Source organism: Felis catus, chromosome B1, assembly GCF_018350175.1.
Source record: "Felis catus isolate Fca126 chromosome B1, F.catus_Fca126_mat1.0, whole genome shotgun sequence".
Lineage (NCBI taxonomy): Eukaryota > Metazoa > Chordata > Mammalia > Carnivora > Felidae > Felis > Felis catus.
The window spans coordinates 34660737-34673552 of NC_058371.1; the positions used below are offsets into that span (position 1 = coordinate 34660737).

The window sequence follows — 12816 nt, forward strand, 5'->3', positions numbered from 1 at the left end:
AAAACCTTCCTAGCGTAACAATGGGTTGGAGATGCAGTGTTAGGGGGACGTTGGAGGACAGGGCTTGGAGTAAGGCATCATCGTTAAAAAAAAAAAAAAAAAAAAACAGAAACAGAAGACACACAGAAGGATGTAGGCTAGTCAGTCGCTAGATTCGATCCAAAGGTAAGAAGACGTAGTCCTGGATTGAAGCTTTATAGCATCTGAAAAAAATCAACTTTTTAATTCTAAGATAACGCTCTGGTCTACAAATGATTGCATCGCAAGTCACGGTCTGGCTTTAGCGTTCACACCCGTGTGCACGCACAGTTATCCAGCACTGTACTCAAGTAGCATTGCCTGAGTCCAATGTCCAAGCACATGCCGTGATCATGCAAAGGTGGTCGTCACTGGGGTGCAGCAAGAACATTTTCCTATTTACTTACTTCTCAATGTCAAAGTCACAGTCTGCACGGGGCAACAATACAAACTCTGGAGCCCAGGGCAAGGAGGAAAGTCAGTTCCCGCAAAACGCAGCCCACTTATATTTGTTTAGTGCCTCACAACCTTCAAAACTCAGAAACATGGCTTATCCAGCCTCACAAAGACACAGTGGGGAAGGCACCATTTCCTAGCCAATCCACGTGTACGGTGAGAGGACAGACACGGGCCGACTTTCCAGCTCAGCCCCCAGAGCGCTCAAACTCCCTTCCTGCCTCTCCTTGCATCCCAAGGAGATCTCCTAGTGAGGGGAACAGTTTCTTTTCTGAATAACATCGAAAACAAAATCCTGCAAGAGATTAAAGAATATTTTGCAGCCTATCTTACGTGGACAAAAAGTGGTTGGATAATTTAGAATTCTCTCTAGTTTTCTTCCTTTTGCAGAACTTAATAGTAATGCATAGCATGTTCACAGAGGATGTGAACACTTCCCACAGCACCGTGGTCTCCGTGGGCTTTTTGCACCCACAGTGGGGCACAGGCTTGCTGCAGCTGGTTTCCAACTGGTGTGTGTGTGTGGGGGGGGGCTAACTCCAAAGTGGACAGGTCAGCAGCGGAGCCCTCCCAGGCCGGGAACACGGTCCTGTTCATGGGGCACAAGTGGGAGCTCCCTGACACGGCACTCCCCTGTCCCTGACCTCAAAATTACCCCTGGAGGCAGTGTGCAGCGTCTCCAGAGGAAAACTGTCCCTGACTTCTTGGCAGGAATAAGAGCCTCCAAAGGGGCCTGGGTCTGAGCCTCAGGGAGCGAGATGCACTACATCGACCGTGCAGAAGGTGAGGGGCAACAGGGTGAAGGCTGAAAATACACGTGCCTCCTGCTCCTTTTTTTTTTTTTTTTCAACGCATGAATAGGGGAGGGGCAGAGAGAGAGGGAGACACAGAATGGGAAACAGGCTCCAGGCTCCGAGCCATCAGCCCAGAGCCTGACGCGGGGCTCGAACTCACAGACCGCGAGATCGTGACCTGGCTGAAATCGGACGCTTAACCGACTGCGCCACCCAGGCGCCCCAACCTCCTGCTCCTTTTTAAAGGGCTCTACAAGGCAATTGCCTCTTCCCTTGGAGAGGGCTGGCAAAGGGCGGGTGCAGGAAACAAAGTTGCACTTTCTTAGTGATAATCTGGCTCAGATGCGCCATTTCAGAACACAAGGCAGTGAGGCCTCGAGTTCTCAGCTGATGCAGACTAAGTGAGGCTGAAGATAGTTCTAGAGAGGCATCTTGACATGTGCATTAGAGTCCGGGCCTCACTTCAGCAGCTGGGCTCAGCCCGAGCGCCTGGCCTCTGTCACTGTGAGGTGAGAGGCTCTGTGACAGGTGAACTAAGGGTGGCAGAGGGATGAACAAATACCATAGACATACTTGCAATGTTTTTAAAAATCCCTAAAATGGCACCAGGAAGCAGATTTAGCCAACACACACACAGACAAGAGTATCTGAAGGGCCAGTTAAAGGCTGAAGCAGAAAGAAGTCCCAGGAATATGGGGTAGGATTTATCCCAGCTGCCCGTCCAACAAGTAAAACGTTGGCATTTCAAGAGCTACCGAGTGCTGGCCCAGAGAGGCGTTCCCGTCACTCACCACAAGTAAGGGAATGGTCTCAGTAGGCGTAAGACTAGTCATCCTAACCCTGCTGGGGACCACGGTCCTCCAGTGTGACCGTGCCACATTATATATGTGCCACCATTATATACGCATGCGTGCGTGCATACAGCAAGACAAAGTGCCCCAGGGCCAGATCTTTGGTCCTGGAATTTTTAGCACAAAGGTGACTGACTGAACAAAAGGAGAAAAAAAAAAAAAAGTAGCTGGAAGTAATAGCTCATGATTTCATTTTCCACGTACCTTTTTCCCCCATGAAAAGAGAAATTCAAAATATAAACTTTATTATTTTACATTCAAGTGAAACTTCCATCTGGGGGGCTCCGCACAATTTTAGGCCGCATTCAGCAATTTACCACTTCGGTGCCTTTTTAACTTAACCCGATGGAAGCCTTCAGCCCTCTATTTTTTTTAAAAACAGCTTCATAGTCCCAGCTGTAACACCTATCTGTACACACACACAGGCACACACACAAATCCAAAAACGTCTACGTAGAAAAATAAAGGATAAACATTATCCATCTATTTTATACTGTGTGCTGGAACTTTTATATACAGAACTCTCTCTCTCTTTTTTTTCTTTAATGTTTTCAGTCACTGCACATTTTCTCCCCTCTCGAGCGAACTGCGAGCCTAGGGCAGGAGACTGCTACAGTGAGGCAGAAAAGCTACATTCTTGCCAGAGGAAGGGAGACAAAAAGCCATTTCTCGCTTCCCTTCCAGTCTTTCCCCACCTACCACCTCGGATGTCCCTGCGGACGGCCTTCCGGTAAGCGGCTGTCCCCTCCCTCTAAGGCATCAGGGGAGCGGAGGGCCCATCCTGCAAACACCCCGCCAAAATCACCTCGGTGCGAGGACAAGGGAACGGAGGCAGGCAGGGAAAGCCTTTTAAAAATAAAAGATTCTGGAACCACTGCCCACAGCCCATTCCTTTAGTATGGAGTTCGATTCTCCAGCTTGTGCTTGGTGAGGAAGTACTTGAAGAACTCATAGACGGACCAGGAAATGGCAGTGGAGGGCATCTGGTAGATGACTCGGGCCTGCATGCCCTTGAAGTAGCCGGGCAGGCCATTGAGCTGGTACACCATCCGGAAGGCGTTGGCCATGCCCGACAGCCGGCCGCTGATGTTGGCCAGGTTGAGGGCCATGTTCTCCTGCGTGTTGAGGAGGGTCTTGCAGACGTCCAGGGGGGTGGTGGCGGCTGCGGCGAGGGCCCCGGCCAGCCCGCCTGAGATGATGTGGGACTGCGGGTTGTAGCCCCGGTGAGGGTTGACTTGCTCCTGCAGGAACTCGTAGGTGATGAAGTGGATGGACTGGAAGGGAATGTTCATGGTCAGCTGAGTGGTGTAGCTCCGGTAGAAGGCCCCCAAGCCCTCGGTCCTCCACACCGTCCAGACGCAGCTGAGGGCCGACCGGTGTGGCGAGTTGTACATCTGCATGCGCTGCTTCACGACTGTGGTCGGGGCCGCGGGCAGGCAATGGGTTGGGATCGGCCCCACCCCAGGTCGCAGTGAAATGGGAAGCCAGGCCATAAAGAGAAACAAGCAAGTTTAGACACACTGGTAACAGGTCACGGAGAGCTAGCACACACGCAGCCCCCAGCCTGAGGACCCAGAGCCAGCTCCAGGCACTCCCCGTTTCCAAAGGTGGCCCCAGGCCCCAGCGCCTGGTTTCTCCCGCCTGAATCCTGTTCAGGGTGGTCCCCAAACAAGGCAGCCACTTCAGACTAGATTCACTGATCTGATCCCCCCAGAGCCCGCGGGCCTCCAGCATCACACCCACCACAAAACCGAATCCTGCCCCCCGGTCTCTCCGCCCTCCTCCCTCCCGGCTGCTCCCGCGTCCTGTCCTTTATTCTCTGTATGTGGTCCGGACTCAGCATTTCTAGCTTCTGTGTGTCACAGCGCTCTTGGAAGACACACTGGAATTATGTCAGCCCAAATTCAATGACAAAGTCCAATGAAGACCCGGGCAGCTGCTGGTTCAAAGGATGAAGCCAATGAGGGCCAGCTGTGGTCCCTCAGGCCTAAGGGTCTGAATAGCCCCCCACGCACCACCAAATGAACACATACAGTGTGCTGGCTTTACTTTGAAAGAAATGAAGTCCTTAAACCATTATGTCAAAGAGGAGAGAGGGTGCTGAACCTCACTTGTTCCTCCTTTAAAAGTAGAAACAAAATTCTTGCAGGGATGACATGGTCTAGTTAACCGGTCACTCACCAGGTCCCTGTCCACACTGCTTTAAACACATAAAAACAAAAGCCCACCTCCCAGTCTGACCCATCAAGTCCCTGAAGGTCAGAACAAGGAGTCCCTGTCTGCCCGGGCATGGGAGGCAGCAGAGAGCAAATAAGAAATTTCAACCTTAAGAGACAAAAACAGACAAACTCGGAACACAAGACGTGAAAGGCTGACATTTTACCTCTGATTTTTCCCTTCTGGCAAGGGACCATTTTCAGATGGGGGGAAAGGTGGAGAGACTCATACATGTCACACAGAGAACAGCCCAGCTGACAAGTGGCCCAATACCAGGTCCCAAATCTCCTCGCTGTGCGGACCCGAGTCGGCTAAGGGCTCAAGTCCCCACAGCTGACAACTGTTTCATAGTTTTATAGTGCTCCCAAAATTCAAAATACAAAAAAAAGATAACGTGGGAGGAGTTGGCTAAGACAAGATGGCCAAAGGTTAATTCACAAGTAGAGTGATGTGCACGTGGTCGTTCCTAACACTCTTCTCTCTACACTTGTGTTACGTTTCAAAGTGTCCATAATAATTCCAAATCTCTTTTAAAAAAGTAAATTGAACCAAAGCCCGCATGATGGCCTTTGATGGGTTCCCCTTAAATTTGCCTAGGGTTAATAAAGGTTAACAAGGGCCAAAGGGTGTGTGTGTGTGTGTGTGTGTGTGCATGCCTGCATGCACCTGTGCGCACGTGCACACATACACGTACACACAGGTTTTAGAGGAGTGCAAAAGGATCGCCCAGGGAGCTTGTTAAGACAGATTCTCTGGGGCGCCTGGGTGGCTCAGTCGGTTGAGGGCCTGACTTCAGCTCAGGTCATGATCTCACGGTTTGTGGGTTTGGGCCCCATGTCGGGCTCCGTGCTGACGGCTCAGAGCAGCAGCCTGGAGCCTGCTTCAGATTCTGTGTCTCCCCCTCTCTCTCCTCCTCCCCACCTCATGCTCCGTCGCTCTCTCTCAAACAAAATTTTTTAACTTAAGAAATTGAAAAAACAGACTCTGTCTATACCCCCAGAGATTTGGATTTAGCAGGTCTGAGATGGGACTAGAATTGGCATTCCTAACATGGTCCACGGATCACAGTCCCAGTAGCTCTGTTTAAGAGGAACACCATAAGCTCAAATGCTTGCCTCTCTTCAAGGCCCTTGCTAACATGGTAAAGAATTCTCCTACTTATTCTGACTGGAGGCTGGAAGTCCCCTTGCCCGACCTTCTGTCCCCGCCACCACCTTTTTTTCCTGCCCCTTTGCACATCCCCTTCTGCCATTCCCTGGGACCATGAAGCATTACCTTCTGCTGGATTCATTACCGCATCGTGGAGCAGGGTGGCCATACTCCCAGCTATCCCTGCAAAACAAACTCCAGAAAATTACCCTCAGGGACCGGGTGTTCTGAGGAAGTTCCTGGAACCTAAAATCAGATGGAACCCTGCACCGCTTTCTAAGAAGCAAAATCTACAACCAGCTCCACCCAGGTGAGCACAGGCTCTTAAAGACATAAAGTGACGATCGAACTGTTGGGGGAAATGGGGAGAAGGTAACACAGGCACAGGTACCCACATTTTCATCTTGCAGATCTGTAGTCAATGCTCAGAAAGGCTAGACCCGCCGATGTTGGATGGTACCCGGAAACCACACTTCGTGGCTTTCTCCAGCAGAAAACCGTCCAGCTTTTAATGCTCCCCTGTCCCTCACCTTTGTCTACAGACTAACTCCCTCTGCCCTTGAGCCGGAGCAATCAAAGGGAATGGTATTATGTACACAGCTAAGAGGGGAGAAGAAGTCAGAAAAGACATTTTTAAAAAAAAATCCTTAATCAAATCCGGGTGTTTTCAAGAAAACAGGCAGGGGAAGCAGGCATCAGGAAGATCTGCATGCGGCAGATTTCCAGGGTTAGTTGGCAAAGCTAGGACTTGTCTCAGGGACGACAGACCCCATCCGAGGCTCCCATCTGGCCTGGCTTCAAGAACCAGGCACTTCCCAAGTCTGATTGGGGCCTGGAACTTTGCTTTTGGCTCTGGGTTTCCTCCCCAGGCAGGTGCCACTGCCCAGCCAATTAAGACGAGCACCCAAAGGTGGGAGGAATGAGAAATAGCGGGATAACACTTCAGAAATGCATACACAGCCCCCTTCCCCCTCCGCCCACACTTACGATCACCACCAGAAAGGTCAAAATGCAACCACGGCATACGTCGCAGCGAAGCCGTAACAGCGCTGGGCAGAACTGTGTTGCATCAAACCACCGCCACGGGGCTCAGTGACCAAGGGACTAAACATTACACGAGGCAGTTGCAGCATTAGTCGAACCCCAAGGCCACGGACTCAGGGACGGCATCAGAGTGTGGCCCGCAGCGCCTGTCTTAATAAATGCAACCAGGGGCCCGTTTTTAAAAAGCGAAACGAATGTCTGCAAACCAGCCGGGGGGGGGGGGGGTTGTTATTACCAGGGTTTGCTGATGGGGCACTCTCAGTAGAACAAAACGAGAAGGGGAAAGGTTGGCCGCTGGTCACTCTACCTGTCCACTGTCGAAACACGAATTTTGTTAAAGTACACCTTAGGCTGCTCTCCGCAGTCCCCTTCCCCACCCAAACGAAACCCGACAAAAGCCAAACCCACAGGAGAGGTGAAAAGAGCCGCTGAGCTGGGCCCGGGAAAACACGGCTGTGTAGGAGCCCCGTGCCAACTCGAGCCCCCGCCCGCCTCTTGCCCTCAAAACAACAAAAGAAAACTCCTCCTCCACAGAGATGCCACTGAGACCAACGGAAGAGAATGGGGGTGAAATTCCCAAACCCCCAGAAGCTTAAGGTGGGAAAGGTCGCCTGTGCTGCCGCAAATCCTTTGTCAGCCATAAAACTTCTTGACCTTTTAAAGCTTAGTTAGATCTTGACGTTGTAGAGACCTGTTGAACCAGTTTTTTAAATAGTCTCAAAGAAGCTGTCCAGATAACTTTTTTTTTTTTTTTTTTTTTTTTTTGGAATCCAGTATTGAAAAGTTTTGTTTCTAGTCAGGGTTTTTTTTTTTCCTAGATCTGATCATTAAGTGCTTTTGCGTGTTTAAAAAAAAAAACAAAAAAAAAACAAACAAAAAAACCAAAACAAAATGGAAAAGCCCACACAACAATGAAAACTGAAACACCTCTGTCACCGACTGCCCCCAGGCTTTAGAAAGCGAAGGAGGGGAACAGAAAAAGCGTGTGCGTGTGTGTGTGTGTGTGTGTGCATGTGTCTGGGTGTGTGCGCACACACGACTCTAGAGTTCTTTATTCATAAGCAAGCATGGCGGAGATGAGGCGTCAGGCTGCTGGGTCACAGGGAGGAGAGCCCTGGGGAAGGGTCTGTTGAAGGAGAGAGCTCTCTAACTTCCAGACAAACGCTTTCAAAATACCGTTGGCTAGGTGGCTGTTTCCTTGGTGGTGGAAAACGGCATTTAAAGTCCTTTTCATGTTTTCGTAGCAGGCAAAATACAAGGCGTGGGCCGGCCCCGCACCCATCACCATCACGTTGAGGCCTCGCAGGGGCCTCCAGAAGCCTTCAGTCCGAATGATTTTCTTGAGGGCTCCGTAGACGCTGGTGTACTGTGCTTTGGGATCTGGATTCAAACTCTGCATTCGTGTCTAGGGGAGGGCGAGAAAACAAAACGATGGAAGTTAACAAGGACGGTGAAGAGGAAAAAGAAGACCCGGGGCGGGGAGAGGGAGAGGAAACGGCCCATTTTCAGAGTTCCACAGGATTTCTCGGCGAAGAACACATTTATTCCCTCCTTCCGCCTTCACAGACACACGTGGATTTCGTTATGCCCAGCAAAGGGGGGAAATGGTTGGGGGGGCAGGATTGGGAAGAGGCAGATGGCAAGCTGTGTGACCCCTGAGGAATCCCTTAACCTCTCTGGACCTCGGGACCCCCAATTAAAAAAAAAACACAAAAACAAAAAACAGGATTCTGGCTAACATCAAATGAAATCATGTATATGAAACCCTTAACTCAGAGACCTAGTCAAATGGAAGTATTATTATCCTGTGGTTCCCACTCTGGTCCTAAAGCCTGTGTCCTCACTTATCTGGGACCTCCATGGTCTGAATGCTCCTGCTGTTCAGCCCCAAACAGGAATCTCCCAGGGGCCCTCTGGGCTTCATCCCACATCTCCTCTAAATGCACTTCACATTTTGTCTTCTGAAGTTAGCACGTAAATATAAATGGTCTTGTTCATAATTTCTTCCTGTGTATAGCCTTGCCTCCTTGAGGCAGAAGCTCGGCTTTCCCCCATCTTTGTTATCCCTTCAACAAAGGGATTTCCTGGGCACTTGCGTAGGTGTGACAATTAATCTACACGTTCATGTAGCAAGACCACAGTACCCCCGCTGGCTCCAACTATAGCAAACAGTACTCTAGATGTCGCTATGGAGGCATTTCTTAGGTGTGATTAACATTGAAACCATTAAATCAGACTGAGCAAAACAGATTACCCTCTGTAATATGGTGGGCCTCGTCTAATCAGTTGAAAGCCCGAAGAAGAAAAAACAACCTGTTGTCCCCCAAGGAAGAAAGAATTCTGCCTCCCGAAAGTCTCTGGACTGGAGCTCTTCCCTGAATCTCCAGCTGGCCTGCCTTGCAGATTTCGATTCCCCGAGCCTCCATAATCACATGAGCCAATTCTTTCCACATACACACACACTCTCCCCACCATCGCTCTTATGGCTTGGTCTCTCTGGAGAACCCAGTATCTCCCAGGTGAAAGACCCACCCTGCCTCAGTCCTGCAAAAGCAACAAATAGCACGCCTTCCTCCACTTCCCTCAACACACACACAGCCTAGAGGAAAGGGTCTCCAGGCATTAGCATGGATATCCTTCTACCACACCAAGCAAAATCGTACCCAAACCTAACACGTAAAACTGAAGAATTTCTCTAACTGAGAATGGGGTGAAGGGCCCTGGGCCCATGTCTCAACTCCGAGGCAGAGACACCCCTACCTCCCCACCCAGCAACTCAAGGGCTCAGAGGAACAGCGTGAAAACCAATGATCTAAATTAACGCTCATATGTAGTATTTAAGAAACAAACGAAGGAACAAAGAAAAGAAAACCAGAGAAACAAAAAAACAGGCCCTTAACTATAAAGAACAAGCTGGTGTGTTCGCCAGAGGGCAGGTGGGCGGAGGGATGGGCGAAGTAAGTGATGGGGATTAAGTGGTGCACTTATCGTGCTGGGCATTGAGTAATGTGTGGAAGGGGTGACTCATTATACGGTACACCTGAAACTAACATAACACTGTGTGTTAATTACGCTTGGATTTTAAAACATAAACAATAAAATTTTTATTTTAAAACTTAAAAATAGAAAAAATTTTCAAATTCATAGTAATTTTCAGATTTCACCAGCTTAGTAAAAACCACAAAGAAAATGGGCGCATCGTGGGCAACTTTTCATTTTGCCAAGAAAGGACATCAAACAGTAATGATGTGAGTGGCAATCACCACTGCCCTCTATTAGGATCATTCTCTACGAGAAAAGCCATTTTTAATGCTTAAAGAAAGCAGAAACAAAAACAAAGACTACCTCTGGTCATAAAACTGTTCTTTAAATTAAATTTAGCTTTATCAAAAATGCACCACTTTAGCCCAGTGAAAATACCCCCTGGCCCAGCCAGAGCCGCTGCTGGACACTGGGGCCCACACTCCAGGGGAGTGCCGGGTGGGAATGGACGGGGCCAGTGTCCCTGTGCCTTTCTGTTTGTTTCCTATTCTGACATGTTCCCAAAAGTATCTGAAGAGGCTTAATGATGGAGGATACATTATAAGCAAACAAGAGCAGGGGAAGAGACACACACTTGTCAACCAAGAGGGCACCTGACTCGCAGGGGTGAATACTCCACCTGGCTCGGAATATGCAAAGCGTTTACTCCGGAGGGGGCAGCACTGCTTCTCCAAGGACAACACAGGTTATCTTTTAAATTCTAAAAGACACTTGAAATCGCCCACATTCTAGAGCAAAGAAAGCTTTGCCTTCTCCCTGGCTTTTTCTTATCATTGCCCCTGATAAAAAAGCTGGAGTACAATGCAGGAGGTGGTATAGAGAGAACAGGGATGGGATTCAGAGTCTATCACTTCCGTGTGACCCTGGGCAAGATGGTTAACCTCTCCAAGCTTTAGTTTCCTCTTCTGACAGAATGGTTAAGAAAATTAGAGGTCTGGGACCATCATTACTGTAATAGCAAAGGAGGCACCAAGAGGCTACGTAATACGATTCTAGTATATAACCTGCAGACGTCTAAGTTCCATGGAGGGGGGTGCTGCGTCTGTCTTACAGGATAACTACAACACCTATTCTGGTGTCTAACTCACACTGGGGGCCCAACAAATATTTGTTGAACAAATGGATGAACAAACAAATGTGTGCAAGTAAGGGTACCAACTGGGGCCACGGGATATGTCGCTTATTTCACTTCCCCCTAAAACACGAGTAGCTTTCCTGGAGTTACCTTTTCCTCCTATTGTCCGTTCCCTATTCCCTGTTTTTTTTTTCCTTTTTTAATTTTAGATGGGGGGGGCAGCACAAGTTGGGGAGAGGGGCAGAGGGAGGACAGAGAGAAAGAGAAAGAGAGAATGAATCCCAAGCAAGCGCCACACTCAGCGTGGAGCCCAACACATGGCTCGATCCCATGAACCCTGAAATCCTGAACGGAGTCAAAATCAAGAGTCAGACACTCAACCGACTGAGCCACCCAGGTGCTCCCATCCTTTCCCTATTGATAACAAGCCCTCATTTTGCTGCCTTTCTCAAGCCCAGGTGTGATCTGTTGAGCCACAGGCAGACCAGAAGCAGCCAGTCCCAGGGGCCTGTCAATAAAGGGTGGCTCCTGTCACTCCCATACCCAGAGGAGAGGTCCTTGGGGATCCAGAAGTCCATTCTCCCCCTTCCCCCACCACCACTCCTAATTTCTGGCCTTGGGCAGCAAGGCTAGCCTATGGTGAAGCTCCTTGGGTCCTAGTGGGTAGCCCCTTATAAGCGGGGGTGGCAGTGTGAGAAACACACAGGACCCAGAGGGAGGAGCTGAGAGGCTATTCTGGGCTTGACACGGGCTCCGATGGGGCCAAGTGGCCTTGGCTATGGCATCTCATCTTCTGGTCCTCAGGGTCCTCAACTGGAAAATGCAGGACAGGGTCAGAATAGTGACTGATTACCAGAATCACCAGGAAATGTTTTAAAATGTCTTTCCGGGCACCACTCCAATACACTGATTCAAAACTTTTTTTTTTTAACTCCCCAGATGATTCTGATCATCACTCAGTTTGGAGAACCACTAAATAAAGGGCCCGCTCAACCCCAGCACTTTCTAGAAACATTCTGTGTCCAGCCTCGGCGGAAAGGCAGGCACTTGGGTTAAGTGAGGAGGGGGTGGCTGGGGAGGCAGTGTGTTCAGAGGGGAGCAGAGGCAGGAAGCTTCAGGGCCAGCCAATGTGACGTTGTTGGTCTGAACTCCAGCTCTGGGACCTCAAGCGGGTTCCTTAATGTTGGGGCATGGAATAATCCTCCAGGGAGCTGTTGGCAGCCGGGGTGAGGTAACTGTGGGAAAGACCCAGCCCAGGTTGGCAGGCAACCGTGACCGTCCCTTCTCCCATCCACCCTTTCCATACACGATGATGTTGGGAAGGTTCCTCCCTTACAAAGCCACTCACAGAGGCCAGCCCTCATAGACTTACAAGGGAAATTCGAGGTTGATTTCTCCCCTCTCCCTTTTTAAGGGGGCAAGGCAGCTGAGGAAGCAGTACTGAACCAAAATGCACCACCCCCTGTGGAAAAGAAAAGGGCAACTGGGTATGTCTGCTCAAGCAGTAGACTTCTCTGTCCCCGGGGCCCAGGGGTCTACTCAAAAAGGCCACATTTAATGACACATACTTGGGACAGAGACAAGTGGCCCCTGAGCATGGAGGAGGATCCAGTCAAGGCCTCTCTGGGCCCACCGTGGCCAAGTTCCGGGCCAGAGCCACTTCAGTCCTACGGCACCTTCATTTCTTCACCCTGCCCACAGGGAGAGCCCACCCTCGACGGGCACCAGGATGCAGAGAGGAAAAACTGACGGGGAAGTCAATAACAAAGAATGCAAGGGGCGCCTGGGGGTGGCTCAGTCGGTTAAGCGTCTGACTTCGGCTCAGGTCACGATCTCACAGTTCGCAGGTTTGAGCCCCGCGTCGAGCTCTGTGCTGACAGCTCGGAGCCTGGAGCCTGCTTCGGATTCTGTGTCTCCCTCTCTCTCTCCCCTTCTCCCGCTCGTGTGCACCCCACCCCTCTTGAAAATAAAGAAACTTAAAAAAAAATAACTAGGAACGTGGGAGATGAGGGGAGAATGACCCATACTGACCGTCCGGGTGCCACGAGGGGGCTCAGGGAAGAGGGAGGAGTGGCCAGCGTGCACCAGTATGGTCTCCGGAGCCCCCTCACAAGGGAGGCTGACAGAAGCCAAGGTGGCCAGGCAGTGGCTAGAGTGGGGGCGACCACCA

The 12816-nt window shown here is 50.2% G+C and overlaps 1 protein-coding gene across 12 annotated transcripts in view; it reads right to left on the reverse strand.

Moving 5' to 3' along the window:
- Positions 1-2347: 2347 nt before the first annotated feature.
- SLC25A37 (solute carrier family 25 member 37) overlaps positions 2348-12816 on the reverse strand; it is a 40218-nt gene continuing 29749 nt past the window's right edge. For 6 of the 12 annotated variants that reach the window (XM_003984691.6, XM_019828422.3, XM_045055380.1 and 3 more), the window contains 3 exons: positions 7706-7934; positions 5612-5668; positions 2348-3533 (listed from right to left, as the gene is read on the reverse strand). In XM_003984691.6, the coding sequence (XP_003984740.1) occupies positions 3013-3533; positions 5612-5668; positions 7706-7934 (807 nt within the window). In that variant the 3' untranslated portion in view covers positions 2348-3012. Of the gene's footprint in view, positions 3534-5611; positions 6086-6472; positions 7935-12018; positions 12041-12816 lie in introns of those variants that run through there. The other 6 variants (XM_019828424.3, XM_045055383.1, XM_019828428.3 and 3 more) reach the window with 6 other exon arrangements.